This window comes from Diabrotica undecimpunctata, chromosome 2 (genome assembly GCF_040954645.1).
Source record: "Diabrotica undecimpunctata isolate CICGRU chromosome 2, icDiaUnde3, whole genome shotgun sequence".
Lineage (NCBI taxonomy): Eukaryota > Metazoa > Arthropoda > Insecta > Coleoptera > Chrysomelidae > Diabrotica > Diabrotica undecimpunctata.
Genome location: NC_092804.1, coordinates 160,649,792 through 160,669,085, shown reverse-complemented (window position 1 = coordinate 160,669,085; position 19,294 = coordinate 160,649,792). Strand labels below are relative to the sequence as shown.

The 19,294-nt window shown below is 32.5% G+C and overlaps 1 protein-coding gene across 1 annotated transcript in view; it reads right to left on the bottom strand.

Annotated features, from left to right (window-relative positions):
- Positions 1–3,917: 3,917 nt before the first annotated feature.
- Positions 3,918–19,294, bottom strand: part of LOC140433972 (uncharacterized) — a 151,964-nt gene continuing 136,587 nt past the window's right edge. Inside the window, exons 17-21 of the mRNA XM_072521942.1 lie at positions 14,048–14,231; positions 12,157–12,256; positions 11,974–12,078; positions 7,639–7,794; positions 3,918–4,082 (exon numbers count right to left, since the gene is read on the bottom strand). Of these exons, the coding sequence (XP_072378043.1) occupies positions 4,017–4,082; positions 7,639–7,794; positions 11,974–12,078; positions 12,157–12,256; positions 14,048–14,231 (611 nt within the window). The 3' untranslated portion in view covers positions 3,918–4,016. The remainder of the gene's footprint in view (positions 4,083–7,638; positions 7,795–11,973; positions 12,079–12,156; positions 12,257–14,047; positions 14,232–19,294) is intronic.

Genomic DNA, 19,294 nt, shown 5'->3' with positions numbered 1-19,294 from the left:
CTTTTCTGCCTAATGCTCTTGACCATTCATTGACACACTAGAGAAAATTTGTCATTGTAGAACGTACTTTGACAAAACCATGTTGCTGTTCTGGTATAACCAGTTCATTTTGCAGAAAATTAGAAATTGTCTCGGCAATAATAGATTTCATTATCTTAGATATTATAGGTGTTAAGCTGATAGGACGATAGTTATTAGGATTCAATTTGTTCTCTTTTTTCAAAATCGGTGTTACAAATGCGGTTTTCCATATAGGAGGCAAAATATGTGTGGTGAATGATAAGGACATAATCACATATAGTGGGTAAGCTAAAGCGTCAGAACATTTCTTTACAAATAAAGAAGATATTAAGTCGAGACCAGGGACGAATTATTTTTTAGGCTTTGAAGATGATGTTTAACTGTTTCAGGAGTAATGATTATATTTTCAAGGAAAGAAGAAACTCGTGACGAAGTAATATGAGGCAACTGATGATTAGTGAGTTGGACAGAGAAAACCTTAGAGAAAGTACTGGCGAGGACTTCGGCATTCTCATAGTTACTTTGGGATATATCCCCATTATCAGTTTCCAGTAAAGGTATAGAAACTTTTGTTGTCAACGAAGATCTAATATACTTGTATAATTTTTTACAGTTATTACTAGAGGCTATACTCTCTTTGTAGGCAACACGAGCTTCATGTAGAGATTTCTTTAAATCTATGGCAAAGTCTCGATGAATTAGTAAATCCTCTATGCGATTTGTAAGTCATTATTTGTTCCACATGTTGTTTATACTTGATCAGATATATTAATTTCCCATTAATCCAAGGATTTATGTTATTTTTGTATATGTTTTTTTTAAGGTATTTTGGTTTTTGCAGAAATTAACAACGTGTAAGAACTTATCCCAGAATACAACTGGATTCCTTATGTCGCATGTCGCCGAAAACATCATTCCAATCAATATCAGCCAGTTGGGGATTTGCATTTTCAAAATCAATTATTTCATATACTGTCTTATTAACATTAGGATTAGGAGTATAGTACTGTAAGTTAAACTGAATATGAAACGTTATGACTGCATGATCGGAGTTAGCTACTGGAGGGCTTCTTATGGGATGTGTTAATAAATGGGGATCATTAGAGAATACCAAGTCCAAAATAGATGGTAAATTATTGATTCTGAAACGAGTCGGCTCCGTTATGAATTAATGTAAATTAGAATTTACTACAAAATCTGTAAATACATGTTTGGAAGTTGTTAAGCCACTAGGTGGATCAGTTATAGGCCACGAAATGTCTCCAATAATAATCATATTCTCTAGCCTAGACAGTTCATCAAGTGATGCATAAGGGACTCATCATCTGCTAATCTAGAAAAACCAGGCCGATAAACATATACTAGGTGAAAAACAAAAAAGTTTTTATGACATATTTTTAAGTCAAGAAGTTCCATATTAGGGACAGTAATATCAAGAGATGTAACAGAGAAATTATTAGTAATTTCTGAAGACAAGTAGATACAAGATCCTCCTCCACGTCGATTACGACGATCACACATATAAAGGAAATAATTATCAATGTTATAAAGAGAGTCAAGATTTAGGTTTTGAATGTTGCATAAAAATTCATTAAATTTGAAATTTAAAGTAGCTAGATTAGTATAGAAACAGAGCCAATTATGAAAACCTGAAATATCAGAATTATTGACGTTTAAGGTTTACAATTTTCGGGACACCTTGTATATATTTTATGGTTAAATTTTCCTTTCCATTCGATTTTTTCTATTTCAGTTCCACTCGAAGTTCTTTTAGACATTCTATTTGATTCGAAGTCTTATCGTCGATAATGGAAACGTTTTTTAAAGAGACGTTTTGTAAAAGTTTCTTTTTGTTTTTCAAAATATGTTTGGCTTCATGTTTATTTTGCATAATGACCTTTATCATCCTAGAGAAGCGACTGTTTAGTTTTCCAATCCTGAAAAATGTGACAGAAGTGGAGTTACATATTACAGTATCTAAAATATTTTTTAATATTCCACCATCGTGACTTTTCTTTTTTTCAATGTCTCCTGTAATTTCTGGTACACCCCTAACAAAAATATTCTTAGCCCGTACTGCTTCATTTGCTATAGTATCTGTAAATTTTGGAGATGAAGAATGATCCTCAATAGATAACTAGCAAAACTTTCGATATTAGAGCAGCAGTTGTTGCAAAGAATTTTAATTCCACGGAGCTTATGCCTTGTAACGCGATCTTCGACTTGTAGATCAGTGCAAGCTAGATGTATGTTCTGTTTATAGGGTTCACATTGAAGTTGTTTTGATGAATCTCGATCATCGATTGACTTTGAACAGTTAGCGCAGGTCGACATGGTGGGAGCAGCAGAGCAGCAGTGGGAGTAAATCGCCGTAAATAGATATAAACAAAATAAAAAGACTAACCTTGCAATCGGTAGATAATCTAAAATACGGGGTCTCTGATGCACTTTATGAAGAAATAAAAACACCACTGGCAATAGAAAATTCTTCTGTTTAAGCTGATTTAAAAATGATGGTTAAACTCAAACAATAACTAACTGTAATTTGTAATAATTCACTGGGAAACGTAAATGCTGCCACACATACTACGGTGCTCGATAGATTTTTTCTATAGCTCGATATGGTTATAGTTTTTCTATAGTTTTCCCAACTATAGTTTTTTAAAATTCCTCCGTACAGTGTTTTGTTTCTCCAATCTATTAGTTTTAGTATTTTTAACTCTTTTTTTATATTCTACATAATTTTTTGAGTGGTCTGCCTTTGTATTTTGTTGCAATAAGTTTTTTATTTAGCAGCATTATGCCATTAAGTTGTTTTACTTTACTATTATATGGCTCAACCAAATTCCTACATAACAATACCAACAGTTTCAGTCTCAATATTTATTATTACTGTCTGCATTACTCCAAACGTCTGTCGAAATTACCTCGATGATCTGGTAAATACCTACACCTTGCTAAAGTTAGGAAAATATATTTTTTAAACATTGACATTGTTTAACGTTTATTACGTATCTTATCAATGCCAAAAATTTCAATTCCAGTATACGCATTATCACAAAAAACGTAACTGATATGCTTTAAGGTGTCGGAATTCCCCGGTCTACCCCACAATGGGGTTAAAACGTTCTCCACTCATTTCTGAACATTTCTCCAGCTTCCATTCTTTCCTGTTTTCTCACAAGGTGATGTCCATTTCCCTTTCGCTGGTCTCTGTCTCAATGTCTCCCATAACTTAGTCAAGGTCTTCCTCTGATCCTTTTAATTTGTGGTATCCAATGATTGCCAACCTCCGTAGGGAGACGGCACTCTAAGAAGAGAAGATCCAATGTTGTATCTATTCCAATCTTTCCTTATTATCTGCAAGTGATAATATCATCATTAGTTGGTTTATTTTAATGTCTTCGGTTATTGTATGCTTGAAATTCATGTTATAATATTCTATGTTTATTTTCTGTATTATATTTCTATCCTAAAATATTATATTTAGCTGCTTTATTGCTCTTCTTCCTTCGTTGTTTATGTATTTAATTGATTCACCCATTCGTTCATCATTCGTAATATACATATAAGGATATTTGTATTTCTTATATTGTGTTATCTCTTGTCTATCTTAAGCACGATACTTTGTTGGCCTCCGCCCATACACATCTATTCCCTTTTGTCAATGGTTACCTCTAACCCCCAATTTTAATATTCTTCTTGTAATTTTCACATTATATATGCAGCGCCCTCTTATACTGTGCAAGTTCTACCTAGTTACCTGCAAAGCATAATGTATACATAGTTATATTAAGAGTTTTAAATTGATACAAATTTATTGATGGAGTTTTAAAAATTCGAAATACTTTGTTACATTACAAATAAATAACCAAAAGCGGAATGCATGTGTTTATTAAAGTGAGTTCTATAATAAATTATCAATTAGGTGTTGATTGGTGCTGCTTTGAATAAAATATAACTAGTTGATCCCCCATGGCATTTCACATTATCTATTACTTGTTCTGTTTATTCTGGACTTGAATCAATACAGCAACATATGACCAAGATGATTTAAGAATCTACAAAATATAAACAGCTATATTAAGCAATAATAAAATACAAACGTAGGGAATATGAATCCTTATTACGAATTAAAGTATTTATGAATATCAATACATCAAAATAACCTTGCATTATATGGGATAAAGGTTTTTGATTATATATATAATATATTATATATATATATATATATATATATATATATATATATATATATATAATATATTAAACCATTAATCCATTACATTTTTAAATTGACAAAACATTAAAACTTAACTTATTAAAATTATATAGTTATGTAAGTACAATATTTTAATTTTATTTAATTTTGTATAAATTCATTATGACATTGATTATTATATTGACGTTTGATTTATGTCAAAAAGACACTCGTTTCTGTTTATTATATTATCTTATTTTGTTGTTGATAACTAAACTCCATTCGCTTAACTCGGGCATATTTTGACAGATTCATTGTCGGAAACCTACAACACAACAATTCCTACTTCTCAGTATTAATAGCTAAAGTATCCTACCATTGCATACTACTTTGTTTAAAAAAAGAAGAATTATGCTAAATAGTGGAAGTGTATATTAAACACATCAAATTTTAGGAAGTATATATTTTAAAAAATATATTTTAGTTGTTATAATTTAACATAAATATTTATTATATGGTGCAGATAAATAAATATTTATTGTCAGTAATTCGCAAAGTTCTATTTTATTTACTATTTAGTTTGTTTACTATTAATATTGGCTATGAGTACGTGTGCTTGGTTGTATAGTAATTTCCAGCCACTTTTAGTCTGTCAAAAAGTAACTAACTTCGCAAAAAAATAATTACTAAATTCACTAGACAGTTCGGACTGGGAATAGCGAACCGAGTTTACCTCTTGATTGTTATTATGGTTACGTACAAAGACGCGCCAAATATGAATATTTAAATTTTTTGAAATTATAGTATTTATAGTCAGAAAATCTAATATTAGAAAAGTATAGTATTAATTTTCGTAACACACAATGTAATTATAGATATGGCTTAGTTTATCAATATCAGTTTTTTTATTAACGCATTAATATTTATTTATGCATACATTTCTAAGAATTCTCTTTTATTTAATTGGTTTTCACGTCTTAATATATTAGTTTCATTGAAATTAAATGAATGATTTTTATTAATTGCATGATCCATTAATGCACACGTATTTTTATTATTTCTAAGGTCACTTTTATGTGATGTTGGTCTGCCTATTAGATTTCTAGATGTGTGTCCGATGTATGACATCACAATTTTCGCATGGTATTATATAAACTACATTTGAGCTTTCCATAATGCTAATAGGTGATTTAGTTTTTGTATATAATGATGCTAATGTTTTAACATTTTTAGTTGCAATTTTAATATGAGAATAGGTAGCAAAGACTTTAGTCATCATTATTTTAATTGGGTATGAATTCTCTAATAAAATGTCTTTTAGTTCTAATAACCCTTTGTTGATGTTATTGATGTGTGATAATTTGACTATTCTGTTTTTTAAAGCTAATATCAAATTTATTTTCATATGATGTGGATGTTGTAAATGATAATTAATAAATCTGTTACTAAATATAGGTTTTCTGTACCATTCAGTGCTTAATACATTTTGTGCATTACGTTTGATTTTTATGTCAAGTTATGGGATGCTATTTTCTATCTCTTTTTTACATGTAAATTGTAAATGTTCACTATAATTATTAAAAGTTTGTAAAGTTTCATTTATTTTGTCTGCAGGTAAAGCAAGTATTAAGTCATCCACATTCATTTGAAATTAAATTTGATATTAGCTTTAAAAAACAGAATAGTCAAATTATCACACATCAATAACATCAACAAAGGGTTATTAGAACTAAAAGACATTTTATTAGAGAATTCATACCCAATTAAAATAATGATGAATAAAACAAGAGAACCAAATCAACAAATCGTGCAATCTCAATTTACTTTCACATCACTACCTTCCATACCAACATTAACACCCAAACTAACTAAAATCTTTGCTAACTATTTTCATATTAAAATTGCAACTAAAAATGTTAAAATATTAGCATCATTATATACAAAAACTAAATCACCTATTAGCAATATGGAAAGCTCAATTGTAGTTTATATAATACCATGCGAAAATTCTGATAAGTCATACATCGGACACACATCTAAAAATCTAATAGGCAGACTAACATCACATAAAAGTGACCTTACAAATAATAAAAATACGTGTGCATTAGTAGATCATGCAATTAATAAAAATCATTCATTTAATTTCAATGAAACTAATATATTAAGACAAGAAAACCAATTAAATAAAAGAGAATTCTTAGAAATGGTATGCATAAATAAATATCAATGCGTTAATAAAAAAACTGATATTGATAAACTAAGCAATATTTATAATTACATTCTGTCTTACGAAAATTAGTACTATAATTTTCTAATATTAGATTTTCTGACTATAAATATTATAATTTCAAAAAATTTAAGTATATATATATATATATATATATATATATAATTAAAAAACGGATTAAACGTTGGTATAGGTATCGGAGGGGTTGCTCTTTTGCTGATAGGAGCAAACCATTAAAATCTCCGGTAAATGCCCGCACCCGCACTGAGGCAGCGTGGTAAGGTACGTCTCACAACATGAACGGGACATTCAAATCATGGCTCTCATTTTCCGTAGGCCCAAATTGCTCCGAAATGGGTAGGTTTCGGGATCAAGCCAGGAGAGCAGAGGGTGAGGAAATAAGACAATAACATTATAGCGACATATAATTGTTGCTCGCTATCAAATCAATCCAGACTTGAAGAACTGAAAAAAGAAACAGAACATTCTACTACCGAGGCACATCAATAGATAGAACAGGCGGTATTGGATTCCTAATCAACAAGAAATGAAATCGAAGAATAGTAGAAATAACTAGTATCTCAGATAGAGTACCTAGCTTAACCTTACATCTATCAAAGAGATACAATATACAAATTATACAAATATACGATCCGAAGAATACTCACACTGAAGAAGAAATAGAGGAACTCTACAGTAACATAAATGAGGCATTAAATACTAATAACCGTCATTTCAAGTATTTAATTTCTTGACTTTAATGCCAAAATTAATCACAAAACCAAGAGTAACCGATATAAATATTAACAATCTAAAAGAAAACTTTGATCACTATCAAAGGACAATTGATGAAAGACTACATAACCAAATCGACGGCTATCAAATAATGGAAATCATCCTTGATAGTGCCAAATATTCATAGTGTCATCTATGAATATAACGTCATCTGTTGAGAAGCCTACGTCGCGTCTGTTTATTTCTCCACCAAATTACACTATTATAACTATGTACAACCATTCAAAAGGTATGAGGGGGAGGGCAATTTTGAAATATGAAATATACATATATTGAAATTTTATATAAATATCAGATAAACCTCATTATATGACGAGACAAAATAAAAAATAAAATTCCTAAAAGATCTAAAAATATTAATTTTCTTATAAAACTTTAATATTATTTAACTTACTTTTATAAAAGTATCCAAGGATAGCGTGAAAAATCCTCCAGCAGTTATTTGGGTGATCTTTTGTGTTCTCGTCATGAAAAATATTAAATTTTTCCTAACTTTAATATTGTAGTTTAACCACTCACTGTGATATGCGGAACTCGTCAATTTTCTGCTCTAAAATTTTCATAATTAAACAAATTTAACTTTGAAAGATTTAATTATTTAACCATTTTAATTTTAAGTTTGTAAACTTCAGCGCTAACTTGATATACAATAGTGGCAACGTAAGTTTTTCTTTAGTAACAACAAGTTCGTTTATTACGTTTCGATTTCCGTACTAAATATTTCTCAAAGGACAAACTTTTTTAACCCAGTTAGTGCAAATTTTTTGCTATGCTTTCCTAATTATATAAAAAATAAGGATGTTGTAATGTATCAGCCACATACCCAAGGGAAACAATCCTACCCCCCAAACGCAATCGTTAATCAGTTAGCCGGTATGTAACAAGTCAACATAGCAAGAAAATAAAAGAAACAAAATAAGGGGTAGTTAGCCTAGAAAAGAATAATTAAAATTAATTAAATAATCTTTTCATACTCCAAATTAAATAAAGAATAAATCCGACACAGTTTAACGTATACATTTCAAATTAAACAAAGAATAACAATTTGACCTAGTTTTGACACAAGTCGGCGGAAAGATAGTCAGTTAGCGCGGGTCAGCAGTAAGGTTCTGGCGACCGAGCCAGGCAGTAGAGTTCTGGCAACCGAGCCAGAGAGTAGTGCTGGCGATCGGCGCCAGTGGTACTTCGGTGCCCAATCAGTCAGCGCGGAGGGCTACCTAGGGTGTTACTCGATCAGAGTTACGGTGTGTTCAGCTCAATTATCGTGATATCGTGTCCGACGGAAGGTAGAGAGTCGAAAATACGAATTTTTCGTCTCGCTCAGTACCGCCATAATGTACAGTGAATTCCAGCGTTCATCCAGACTGTTCCTGAGTTCCAGTTTGGACTACAAGACGTATTCGTTACCTAGGGCCTAAGTACGCTAAGGTAACGAACAATATATACTAACCATTTGAAGAAAACAATTAATAGTAGGTTGTCCGCCTTTTAAACTCCCTTAGCTTCAATCATCGTTTACAATTACAATGTTACAATATTACAATTACAATGTTTTGTATTTCCACTTTTTTGTCCTAGAACACTGTTTACAATGTTTAAATCGATACAAATTGCCGACAGATATTTTTCATACTTAATTTTTTGAGAACTAGTGATTTTGTTTGAAATTCCTTTTTCACACTGGTAGAATGAGTATTAACCCAAATTTATTATTATTGTGTAAAAGGACACATTTTATGTCAAACTACATTTTCATTTGTTGATAAAAAGGTGCTATTCATTTGGTATAAATGGTATATATGTATATAAAAATACTATTTTTTATATATTAGATTATTTTCGTTAAATCTGGCGTCAAGTAATCCTCTCATTGGATATATTAAGGTTGTGAACAACATCATTTAGATCTTATTAACAGAAACGTTGAGGGCTTCCCGATTGCAAATATTTAACGCCATTAAAGAATAATGTTTCTTTCTCATCTTCTAAGAGTATAGGTGTAATACTAAATGTTAGAATGGTTAATTATTCAGAATGTGGCACTGACCTCCTTGTGAAATCTATGACAAGTAGCGTCTATTTTATATTGTTGCGATTGGTGTCCTTAATGTCTCGATTACAATAATATCAATCATCATGAGGGTTTCTAAATTCTCCCAAATCATTGATATTACAAACTTTATGCACTTCCTTTTTTCCATTGAATATCGAGACGCCAAATGTGGAGGCCAAGATGAAGTGACAAAATAGACCAGATAAACTATTTCACAAGGTCAAAAACAGGTTTTCTGTTTTCTTTCCAAATATGTTTACCACAAAAGACCTCTGGTTGCTTTAAGCAGCCACATATGATTGTGGATATGTGGATGCCATGATCTTAATTATTTTGTTACTAACCACTGTCAACAGGCATATGCAACAATCATATGCAACAATCTCTGACTGTAGTTCCCAAATGAACTTAAACTGTAGGACTAAACATCAGTTTTTTGAAGTACAAAATAATGAAATTTACCAGAAGGAGGAATTAAGAGGGATTGACTCCCCTACACCTACATTGTACACGTTTAAAACTGGTGAGTAAAGTAAAGTATCTTAAGGTAATGTTAGACTCAAGGCTTACTTGGAATCAACAGATAGAATAAATAACCAAGAGAGCGGTAACTACGTTCATGGTAGCCAGACACACTTATGGAAAAGTGTGTGGTTTAAGACCAGACATATATCGAATTTATAACATGGTGGTAAAACCCACAATTACATAAGCGTAGTGGAATGATAGCCAAAGGTGCAGCAAAAAAGTGCCGTCCTTAAATTAAGCAAGGTGCAAAGACTTGCTTGTCTCGGAATCACAGGGACTATGAGGGGCACACCAACGGCAGCTATGGAGGCTCTAATGGATTTCCCTCCTTTACATATGACTATATGAGGGAAGGCGATGATGAGATATTATAGACGGCGAGAAAATTCGAGCAACGTCACGGTAGGATCAGTATTTCTTCTTCTTTTTCTTGATGTGTCTATCCGTTTTGAATGTTGGCGATCATCATGGCAATCTTTATCTTATTCAATTAGTTATTATATTATGATTATATTATTTTTAAATTAAATTGTAATTTTTCGGTCCCAAATTGTATCCCTTTTTAAAGAGAGGTATTAAGATGCTTAATCTCCATTCTTGGGGAATTCTATTTGGTTTTATTATTTTTTGGATTAGTTTTAATTGTTTGGTCAGATCTGGTTCTCCGTACTTTAGGAGTTCGTTCGGTATTTTGTCCTCTCCTGGTTATCCTCTCCTGCGAAATGTATGATAAATTTTGACCATATGGCACCCAGACACAAGCCTAAAGTACCTTTCCAAGTGGACATTTGTCCACGAGAGAGGCGAATTCTCAATCCAGACTGCGGAGTTATATAAACGGACAGGTTTAAAATTGCAGAAGGGTCGAGTGGAGGAATATTAAATAGTGGTGAAAACTTTAACATTTCTATTCTACTAGAAGAATATTTTTGCAGTCTTGTAGTGTACAAGAGACCGGTTTTCGAACGGAAGCGGATCCATATATGCAGCCCATGGGGCTCTCATAAGTCCTATATATACATATATACACACACACATACACACACACACATATATATATATATATATATATATATATATATATATATATATATATATATATATATACCAAATATTTTGTTTAGGTATATCTTCTTATGTCCAAACATTAAAGGATGTTTTATTGTGTATTTGAAATTTCTTGTGGTTTCAAAGATTTTCTTTGATTGGGGATACGTAAGTGGCGTAATTTGGTGGCCATCACTATGATTTGTCTTGTTTATTTTCAAATCGGTGCCATGAATGTTTATTCTTAGCTAGTTTTTTAGTGAGAGCTTGATACATTCTCCTTCTCTAACATTAATCTTAATTTATTATTTTTGTCACTGATTACTCTTATTTGGAAATTACTTATACTGATAGATATGAGTTCATGAAGGCTATTTCAAGTTTTCAACTTCACATACAAGTAATAGAGGTAGGGGATATATTTTTTAACTTTTTTTAGTTTACCTAATTATTATTCTTCAGTAGAGATAGTTCAAACACTCCTGACCATGGAGCTGCGCGAAAGCGGAGTCAAATTCACCTAAAGGCAGAAAGGTTCTATTGTAAGTGGAATTATACAGTGCATAGTACAATGCGTTTCGCATGGAAGTGGGGACTAAACCAAATTTCGTCTACTGCGCCGTGGTCAGGAGTGCTTGCACTATCTCTACTTGTTTTGTGGATGGCTTGAAAATGTAACTATATGATTTTCTTACAGCTCCTCTATATCACCCAGTTTCTTTAGGCAATTCTTCTTTATCGATAGAATATTCTACTACCTGCTGTTTTATTTTTTTTCATTCCCTGGTATATTCTTCGTTTTTTTTTAATTATTTTGGATTTATTTCATTGCAATGTAAAATTATTGTTCATTATATGATCAGGCACCATTTTCTTGTTTTATTCTATTTTGTAGTTGTCTGTGTAATGTACTGCGAAAAAACTTATTTGATCCTTATAAAATATAAAATATATCACATACATATATAGCAAGAAAAGTAAAATAAATTTATGTAATTGGTATATTAAAGGATTAAATAGACAACCTTATAAAAACTAAGAGACCTACTGTAGTAAATCAAAAATAATTAATCTTATACTCTAATAAACGTATATACATACCTCTAAAATAACTTCGTTACCAAAATAACAAGAGGGAAATATTTCCAAAAGCATGCAGTACTGGTAAAGTGCCATCGAAAAAAATCTCACACTAGTAATAGGTACCTTAAACATAAATATTTTGGTTTTAATGAGGAAGTTGTTCATATAGACATATTGTCAACAGTTTGTACTGATAATTACCATAGTCATCTCAAAGAATGTAGCGCAGAAGACAAATACGCTAACAAGAAATTGAGCAAATAAGCTGGTTGCGAATAGGGATGTTATTTCTTCAGCAAATCTAAAATTGAAATTATTAATTTTATACATAAAAATAAATTTGAACTAAACTGCACAAGGAAACTGAATTCCGGTAGTTTACTCGGAACTTCATCTGGTACCTTAATTAGAATGAGGAAACAGAGTGCGTACATCAGCAACGATTTATTTTTGGATTGGCCCACAACCCATTTTATATCTCGTAAACCCCCAGGTAAAAACCTACTCATACTTGATGGACATGCCTCGCACATGAGCAACGCCAACATGCTTCAGATTGCTTCAGACAATGACATAATTCTTCTGTGTCTCCCCAGCCATACAACACATTACCTTCAGCCTTTAGACCGAGTAGTATTTAAGCCTTTCAAAACTTATTTTAAAGACGCCTGTCAGCAGTTAGTGACGAACTAGACGAAGTGGGACTGGAAGAATTACAAGAGGGGACTTTGGTGAACTTTTACAGTCAGCTTGGTCTTGTTCTGCTACTGTTAAACTTGCAACTACAGCATTCCGGGCTACAGGTATCCATCCTTTAGACATAAATGCTATTCCAGAGCATGCTTATCTATTGGCTTATGACCAAAACACACATGAGAACGCTATTGAACCAATAGACTCATCCATTTCAGTAACTGAATTGTCTACTACGCTCGCTTCTTCAACTCCTTCGACCTCTAAGATTACTTCTCAAGTGACTCAGTCTACACCGCCCGATTCTTCAGCTGCGTCAACTTCTAAAACTACTTCTCAAGTGGCACATTCTTCTCCGGAATCAATTTTTTATTAACCCTCAACTTACTTACCAAGCTTACAACTCCAAAAACTGATGACATAACACCAAACAAACTTTTGACTGAAATATTACCAATTCCATGCAGTTTAACAGCATCACGAGTCAAAAGAAAAATAAGTGCAATGAATATCACTGATCCAAATTATATCGAATTTAAAAGAAATTGAAAGAAAAAACTGGCAATTGCGCAAAAAAAGTCACCGAGAATAAAAATAAAGAGATAACTCACAAATATAATAAACTGAAAGGAAAAAGAAAAAAGATTGAATTTTCACCAACCTCGGAAGAAGACAACGGAGTTGAAATGGAACTTTTTTCTGATAACGTGTCCGAAAGCGACGATAAATCATGCCATGAGTGTTTTGAAATTTATTCTAAAACCACATCCAAATCAGATTGGATAAAATGCATCATCTGGCAAAAATGGCTGCATGAATCATGCACACTCTATCCACAAAAATGTATAAATTGTGGTCGTCAAGAAATACGAACTAAAAATTCAAATGAAATGTCCATGTCATATCAAATGAAATAAATAACTTTTTTTTGAATAAGCGCAAGATCTCCTACTCTTGCACGTAATCTCACCTACCCGGTTAGGAGAGATTGCGCAAAAACACTTTTTTAGATCTCATGTTTTTTTTTATATAAAAGTTTTGCATTTGAGGTATTTTAATTAGTATAGCTAACATCCCAAATAACCCCACGTAACACATTTTCACATTAAACTTTGGAAAACTTGAAATTTGTGCTATTTTTTCGAAATCCGCGCATCTAATTTGCATTATACATTTAAATCAAATAAGTTAATTTTACTTGGAATAGAGCTCGAAAGTGAAGATCTTTGTACGATTCTGTACACCTTGTCTTGTACCTTAACCGTACTGCACTCTCAGTATGAATTTCACTATAGATAAATATTCTTTTGTAGATTTCTTAAGCTTTAGTTTCTACTCCATTACATTTTTATCTTATAATTATTTTGAATAATAATATTATTTAATATTTTATACTTACTCCAAAATAGCTTTATGATGTTCGACACATTCCTTTAGCTTTTGGTTTATAAGTTCTTGCTTTTTTTGCATATGTCGAAAGTTACAGCATCTTATTTCCTTTAATTTTTGGTTAGCCATTTTAGTAATATTTACTAAGGAATCGTTTAGGATATTTAGTTGTCCACATACAACCATTATTAAACCTACGACATATCCTTTATATTATTTCAAGCAAGTAAACAGTAATTCCAAAAATATATTCAGAATAAAATTAAAAATCATCAAGTTCCAACAATTTTGTCTGGTTTGTTATAATTGCTCCGATAGGAGAGGAATTTGAAAAAGAAATGTTCACTCTGACAAAATTGAATTAATCCATTGCACCTCTTGTTTCTGACACAAGGTTCATAGTTTCCGATATGTTCTCCAAACCTAGCTTATCTGAAAGGAAAGCGTAGTTAAGAATGAAAACTGTTATCTCCGTGATAAAATAATCGGCGACTACAGTTTTGTGAGATTATGACTGCGGAAGTAAATAGTACTTACTATTTAATATTTGTTTTTCGAACTAATGTTAATTTCTTCTAAATGGTACTACAAATCGAAACAATTGCCGTTATTGTGCTGATGAAAATTCTGTTTTTTTTTTGTCCTAGAATATGGTATTTATTTATAACTTTACAGAGGTAGTAGTGGTATAATGCTATTCGGTGCGTTATTTTGTTAAAGATTTAAATCTTTGCCGCTTACGTTGTCGGGTGATATGAAGAGTGGCCGAGCTAAGTGATCTAAGTACCAAAATTAACAATTGCCAGAAATCAAAAAAAACTTTATTAACCAAAAAAATTAAACAAATATATAATTGTTTATGGAAATTCCGCTTCATTAACAAGTACCTAAATAACGTATAACAAATATTCGGTGTTAATATACTAAACAAACCTAGTAATACTCAATAAATGAAGAAAAAATGGAAATGATCTAAGTCCACAGGAATAATATTTGACTAAATATCTAAAATAGAGGTGAAAAATGCTCTATTTTCGTGGTTAATGAATTCTAGCATGGCGCGAAGGTCTTTTTTCTTACTTTCGTTTATTTGCTGAACACCAGAAAAACCCACGAGCTCTGTCGACTTTAACTTTTGGACAGTCACACCTTTTTTTAATACACGACACTTCTCCCATCCAATTAAGTCACTAAAATTTTTCTTGTACCACACTGTTCCCGGCTCTTCTTTCGTCACACGTAACCACGATGCTTGAGTAATACCAAGTTTAGATGTATCTATACATTCTGATGATATTTTATCGAAATCAAAGAAAGTACATTCTCCCATATCTAAAAGTCTGTAAGGTCTGGAAGGTCTAGCAGCAGCAATTACAGTTTTTGAATCGTTTACTGTTTGAAGCTTGGAACATTTTGCTCGTTTCTCTATAAGATCAAAATCTCTATCTGAAGATGAAAAGCTATGACCGGAAACTAAAAATTTATGATCAATGGTATCAAAATGTCCATTAGCTACTAAGAAAATTTATAAGAAGATAAACATTCGGTTTTTCAGTTGACCTGCACAGTTGTCGCTCCATATACATAGTTTTCGCTTATACGTTGAAAGCTCTCCTGTATTCAAGGCTTGTAAAAGACATGATGCCATTTGGTTCCCACCACGACCCGATTGTCCTTCATGCCAGATGCACATTATCCCATCTTCAGTATCTTGCATGTGTATTCCAAAATTGTAGCATGACAATTGGCGGCTGTAATACATACTACTATGCGTCAATTTGGACAGCGAAAATACTTTTTGTAGATCCATGGTAATGGTACAGGTATCGCTACCTGGAAGAGTACTGCTCGTACTATCTTCTTGAAAAACATTAAGAGCTTTATCTGTTTTTCTATGATGTAATTCTAACTCATTTTTAGCTTTTCTGGATATACTAAGGTCTTTGTCCTTGCCTCTTAAAAAAAGTAAATCACAAGTCTTACAGGTGTCAACTCTAGGTTTTCTAAAAGAAAGATTCGGAAAATCCTTTATAAAAACTTTCCTATAGAATTTGTATGTTGTGGTGCTGTCAGGATGTTTTATTTTAAAAGAGTTGTATAGCTTATTAACATTGAGGTCTGGACTGAGATATTCCTTTTCACTTTTTGAACGACTGTAGTGGCTCTCATCCCTCGGGAAGCTATTGATGTGATTATTTACCATCTGTCTGTCATGAAGAGTATACTTAAATTTTCTAACACCTCGTTTATCCTTAAAGGTTGTATGTCCCTCCTTTTTACGCCTAACAAGCGTAGTAATCTTTTGCGGACTTATAGCAAATATTTCCAAAAACGTTTTTTTACAAACTCTTTTCACATTACCTTCCCCATCTGGAACAAAAAGAGCTACGGTACACTGTCGTCTACTTTCTGATGAATCACCAGAACTACCATTGCGGCGACGTTGGATTGGTAAAACTTGCAATAATCCCATGAGATAGCTGCCTTGCTCGTTGAATTCAAGGCCATAATACAAGTCGAAAAGCTTAATTTTCATATCAACCACGTCTCTACAGCTGAATTTACATTTGCACGTGATCTAAAATAGAAAAATCTCATGATAATATATCATATCAACAAAGCCAAAGTAACAATAAAAAAAGTTTTAGGTAGCTATTCACAAATTTCAAGCGAAATATCTATTAAAAATCTCGTACTAACCTCATTTTTTGGAATGGCCTTTCCAAGTTTTTGCAGCTTACATTTTTGTGTAATGTAGGGTTTTCCACTCAATCTAGCTTCACTCTGTTTTTTTTCTTGACGATATTGTTTTCTTTTTATCATCAAACGCACTAGAATCCATTGTATTTACTTTAAAACACAAATTCATTAATCGATTCTAACGACAATACGTCAACCTGCAAATGGTACTTAGATCAATTAGCACAGCACATGATCTCGGACTTACAGGCGGCTCCATCTTTGGGCTTCGTTTGCAATCACTAGAGTGAAGTTAGCACGTAGATCTCATAGGGGGACATTGGCATAGGAACATAGATCATATTGATTGAATAAAAACAAAATTTTATGTTTTGGCACTTAGATCACTTAGCTTGGACACTCTTCATATAATTAAGACGCTTTTATTTTTCCTAGCGTCTAGTCACTTCTACAATAATCTCTAACTTCGCCGCAGGCCAAACTTTCTAAAAATCCTCGCTGGAAACGAGACTTTATGTAGTTTTGTGGTGTATTGGCTCATACCAGCTGGAAAGTTGTGCCTTCAAATGGCCAACATTTTATTTATTTGTATATTGATAGAGAGAGAGAGAGAGGGAGAGAGAGAGAGCAACTTAAATTTAGTAAGATTCTCAGGAAGAGCAAGTGAGCATAAAATTTAGCTAAGAAAATTAAATGAACAGAAGTAAATCTTTATTGGCTTCACAAATAAAAGGATTTACGACTTCGGTGGAGCGTCATTAAAAATAAAATGAAAAACTATGGTATTCGATATAGTAAATGCGTTGGATCATGAAAAGAAGTTCTAAGTTGTCTTTTTATAATAAACTAGCCAACCCGCCGAACTTCGTACCGTCTTTGAATTAATAAATATTATGATGTAAAATTATTAGCTGCGTTATATTAAGATCAAATTAATTAAGTTCAGTAAAAGTTCTTCGATGTCTTCTTCAGGGCTTCCGAGGTCTCAGTCTCCCGAGCCCCCAGACACTACTACACTGATCACTAATCAAAGCATTACTGGTGCTGGGAATAGAGGACAGGTCATTAATACCGCTGATGGTGACCGTGTGGTTTGGGTGGAGGTTGGTGTGGGGGTTAGCGTGGTGAATTGTGCGGGGATTAGCGTGAACATTTCTGACAGTAGGCTTTTTCAGTAGTCTTTTGATTGACGAGTGGAGCGGACAGTATTTTCTGCGATCATCCTGTTGTTATATATATATATATATATATATATATATATATATATATATATATATATATATATATATATATATATATATACTGTAATTGGTCCAGTGCGCAGGTCAGTGGGCGGGGTCTTGGTCGATTCCGTTCTTGCGTTATTCTTCGGGATAATTGGTTTCCATGTTTTTGGCAATCCTTGGGCATCGTCTCGAGAATTTAAATTATTTTCTTGTTTTTCTATTTCTATGGCTTCTCTGATAATTCGTTTTCTCTTGTTTTCGACATTCGCTAACATTACCGTATGTTTGAGGTCAATTTTGTGTCCTGTAGCTAAAGAATGCTGGGCTAGGGATGACGTCGTTTCTTTTCGTTCGATGGCATTGCGATGTTCTTCTTGTCTTACTTGGATCCTTCTATTTGTCTGTCCAATATAGGCTCTATCGCATTCTCCACAGGGAATTTTGTATACTCCTTGGTTTTCTAGGGGAATCTTTGTCTTTGCAGATGGTAATATGTTTGCGATTTTTCTGTCGGTGTTGAAGACAGTCTCTATTTTGTGTTTTCTCAGGACCCTGCTTATCTTATCTGTTGTGCCTTTAATATACGGTAGAGTGGTTTTGGCAATCGGTTTTTCGTCTTCTTTTATTTCTTTTGTTGTTTTTTGTGGTCTTCGTGCCTTTTCGATTCTGTGTGTGGAAAAGTCTTTTCCACATACCAGCTGGAAAGTTGTGCTTTCAAATGGCCAACATTTTATTTAGTTGTATATTGATAGAGAGAGAGAGAGAGAGAGCAACTTAAATTTAGTGAGTGAACAAGACAAGAAGAACAAGACAAGAAGAACATCGCAATGCCATTGAACGAAAAGAAACGACGCCATCCCTAGCCCAGCATTCTTTAGCTACAGGACACAAAATTGACCTTAAACATACGGTAATGTTAGCAAATGTCGAAAACAAGAGAAAACGAATTATCAGAGAAGCCATAGAAATAGAAAAACAAGAAAATAATTTAAATTCTCGAGACGATGCCCAAAGATTGCCAAAAACATGGAAACCAATTATCCCGAAGAATAACGCAAGAACGGAATCGACCAAGACCCCGCCCACTGACCTGCGCACTGGACCAATTACAAGAGCGCGCGCAACGCGCAGTAACTACAAAAGCCAGTCGCAGCGTATATATATATATATATATATATATATATATATATATATATAAATATATATATATATATATATATATATATATATATATATATATATATATAAATATATATATATATATATATATATATATATATATATATATATAAATATAATTGTTTATTTATTTCGCAGCTGCGTATGTTCGT